The 3,680-nt window shown below is 35.1% G+C and overlaps 1 protein-coding gene across 1 annotated transcript in view; it reads right to left on the bottom strand.

Moving 5' to 3' along the window:
• DMTF1 (cyclin D binding myb like transcription factor 1) overlaps nt 1-2,747 on the bottom strand; it is a 41,662-nt gene extending 38,915 nt beyond the window's left edge. The window contains exons 1-2 of the mRNA XM_007956626.2: nt 2,639-2,747; nt 463-585 (exon numbers count right to left, since the gene is read on the bottom strand). Coding sequence (XP_007954817.1) covers nt 463-585; nt 2,639-2,747 — 232 coding nt within the window. The remainder of the gene's footprint in view (nt 1-462; nt 586-2,638) is intronic.
• Nucleotides 2,748-3,680: the final 933 nt, after the last annotated feature.

Below are 3,680 nucleotides of genomic sequence, written 5' to 3' on the forward strand. Positions count from 1 at the left end.
ATGACATGAGACAAAGTATATGTGAACTGCTGTATGGAAAGTGAATTTGCTCTGTAAATCTTCACCCAAAAAAAAAAAAAAAAAGCCAAAAAAAAAAAGTTTAGTTTATGGGACACCCCCCCAAAAAAAACCCCACAAAATATTATCTGTGGTATTAAAATTTCAGGAGCTGGGAGGACATGATGATAATAAGAAAAAAAAAAGTCCAAGAACAGCTCCTTGGAAAGTAGTAATTTTTTTTTTTTTTTAAAAAAAGGGTTGAGAAACAGTGCCCTATAACATTATTGTTAAGATTTAAATTAGGCATTCTACGTAAAGGGGTTTAGAGCTATGAAGAGAAAAATAATCTGTTGGTCCAAGTTTACGTAGAAACTCCAACTCTTATATTTAGCTGAATCTCTCAATTTAGAATTCATTTCACTTCAAAAAAGAATTCTACATTCTTAGGCCGTAGTCACTTACGTGGAAGTGCAACAACTGATATGCAAGGAGTAGAATCATCAATACTCTGATCATCCTCAGAGGACAAACAAAGCCTTTTATGTGGAGGTTCAGTACTATCTTCTGAGTCTATTTCATCAGCTTCTAATGTAAACAAAATAAAACACAACACCAAACAAAAATTGCAAAAACTTTAAACCAATGAGGAAAAAACCAAAATCTCCAACTAGAAGTAACTCTAGAAAAACCTTCTTACCCATTTGCTCAGTTAACTAATCCCATTTATGCAACAAGGGTTCAAAAGGACATTGCCTTCTCTGTACCTAATGCAGTTCCTCAGCTCTTATTCTTAAGACCATGAACTATGAACAAAGGTGCCAACTTTTGAGGCATCACACTTTTGTGTTGTTAACTATATTGTTTTCCACATACTTCACATGTAAAGATAGGCACTGGCTATTTTGATACATAGTTTGTTGACTTACTTATAAATATTTATTTGAGTACCAACTATGTGCTAAGGGCTGGAAACAATGAAAGATACCTTGACTTTCAAGGAGCTCACAGTGTAACAGAGGTAATAACTAAAAATTTCAAAACAGTGCATTAACAGCTAGTAAAGTGAAAAGAGGAGGCTGTTATGGGAGCATAGAAAGGAGGCAATTAATTTAACCTCAAAGAGAAGTTTTCTAGAGATGGTATCCTTAACTTGAAAGAGAAACAGATGTCAGGGAGAAATGATTTCTGGCAGTAGGACTGAGGTGTGAAAGAAGCCCCAGCTGCACAATTGTTAAGCACTTGACTGCTAACTGAAAGGTCAGAGGTTCGAACTCACCAGTGACTCTACAGGAAAAAAGACCTGGCAATCTGCTCTTGTAAAGATTGTCGTTGTTAGGTGCTGTTGAGTCATTTCTGACTCACAGTGATCCTATGTACAAAAGAAAGAAACATAGCCTGGTCCTGCACCATCCTCACAATTGTTGCTATTTATAAGCCCACTGTTGTAGCCACTGTGTCAATCCATCTCCTTGAGGGTCTTCCTCTTTTGCACTGACCATTTACTTGACCAAGCATGATGTCCTTCTCCAGGGACTGGTCCCTCTTGGTACATGTCCAAAGTACATGAGATGAAGTCTCACCATCCTCACTTGTAAGGAACATTTTGCTGTACTTCTACCAAGATAGATTTGTTTGTTCTTCTAGCAGTTCATGGTACATTCAATATTCTTCACCAACACTACAATTCAAATGCATCAATTCTTCAGTCTTCTTTATTCATTGTCCAGATCTCATATGTATATGAGACAATTGAAAATATCACAGCTTGAGTCAGGTGACATCTTTGCTTTTTAATCCTTTAAAGAGGTCTTGTGCAGCATATTTACTCAATGTAATATGTCATTTGATCTCTTGACTCCTGCTTTCATGTGCATGGATTGCGGATCCAAGTAAAATGAAAACCTTGACAGCCTAGAAAACCCTATGGGGTAGTTCTACTCTGTTCTATAGGGTTGCTATGAGTTGTGATCGACTCAACAACACTGGATTGGGTTTAGTTTGGTTTATAAGAAGTACAAAGAATTCAGAATAAAGATAGATGTCTGAGTCATTTTAATATAGGTAGGTGGCAGTTAAAACTGCAAGTTTGCATGAAATAACCCAAGGATTGCATAGAGTGTAAAGAGCATAAGACAGAACCTTTGCTGAATAAAGATGAACTTAAAAGCTAAATGAATAAAATAAGTGCAGGTAAAGAAGTAAGAAGAAAACCACTTCAGGGCTGTTGAATCTTAATTCATTATAGGTGATCATATTAAAGCTTATTCAAATAGTTGTATAAAATTTTTGAACACAAGTTTGACCAAAAAAAAAAAAAAAAAGGTTTTCTATTGGCAGGATTACGTATACATTTTCTAACATACTAAATACACTGCTAGCACCAAATAGTACAAAATAGCAAGTACATTACAGTTTTTCCCTCATTATCTTTGGAGGCTCAACAGATTCTATTTATAAAATAGCTATGGGATTTATAGTAACTAAAATCTGTGGTAAATTTAAAATATAAAGAAACACAGAATTAAAAAATCATGATTCAAAGACATACCCCCCCCCACAGTAGCTTAAGCTGTCTATCTGGATAACAGGAATCAATGGTGACAAAGATTCATAAACATATTTCAGCAGCTTCTCCTACCATTCTGAGGGCAATGAAGAATGAGGTTCCCTTCCGTGTCCTGAGTCAAAGTCACAGAGTTCACAGTTTCTACTGTTACTGTGTCAGAATCCTCTTCAACTGTGCTCATACTCAAATCTGTACAACAGATTCCACATTAGCATGTAAAAATTATTTCCAGATATAAACACAAAGCTGTGTCTTACTTCCCCCCAAAAAACAAACAAAACAAAAACAATTTATTTGGGTGTCTGCTTATAGAGTTCTTTTTGCAAAGCTGCAATGACAGTTCATATTCCAAAAATTTATACCTATCATTTAGTTAAATGTAATAATTCACAATAATATGACAGCTGTGAATATTTTTAAATCTATAGCATTTACTTTGTAAAAAGGGTTGCTTACCACATCCAATGAAAGAAGTTTGTCATATCCAGGAAAACTCACAACTTTTTGGTTATTTCTTCACAGGCAGCATTGTGAAACGTTCAAATAGGTGTCTAATTTCTGATAATTTAGCAGAAAACTCACCAAAACTTTTATCTTGATCTAAGATAAGAATCACTTTTCCAGAATGCTTTTCTTTTACAGGTGTACACAAGGTATTAGTCCATTTATATATTTACCAATTAGGCAAATGCATTTTCCTTTGGCAAAAATCTGGTGATTTGTTAGAGTTTATTATACAAATTTGTTTTAAAAATATATCATTCATGTTACAGTGGTAATGGTGCCATTTCCAAATGATAAATAGAAATAGAAATCATGATTTAGTTATGATGAAAATTTGCAAATTCGTGAGGTGAAGCCAAAGGCAGCCTTACCTGGACAATGGGTAGATCAGCTATATAGCCCTTCCCACAGAATCAAGTTGCCTTCCCTTAGCAACCAGCATCACTTTCATGTTATCCAGATTGTTTTTCCCCCATGTTCCTATCTCTGCAACACTCTGAAAAAGTAACAGCATTACACAATTAGGTTTAATGATAACAACTGAGTGCTAGTAATACACTGATGACACTGTAGTCTCAAGTGTCTGTGATGTATCTACTGGAAGGACAAA

This window comes from Orycteropus afer, unplaced genomic scaffold, assembly GCF_000298275.1.
Source record: "Orycteropus afer afer isolate SDZICR_OR568_19922 unplaced genomic scaffold, OryAfe1.0 scaffold00644, whole genome shotgun sequence".
Classification (NCBI taxonomy): Eukaryota; Metazoa; Chordata; class Mammalia; order Tubulidentata; family Orycteropodidae; genus Orycteropus; species Orycteropus afer.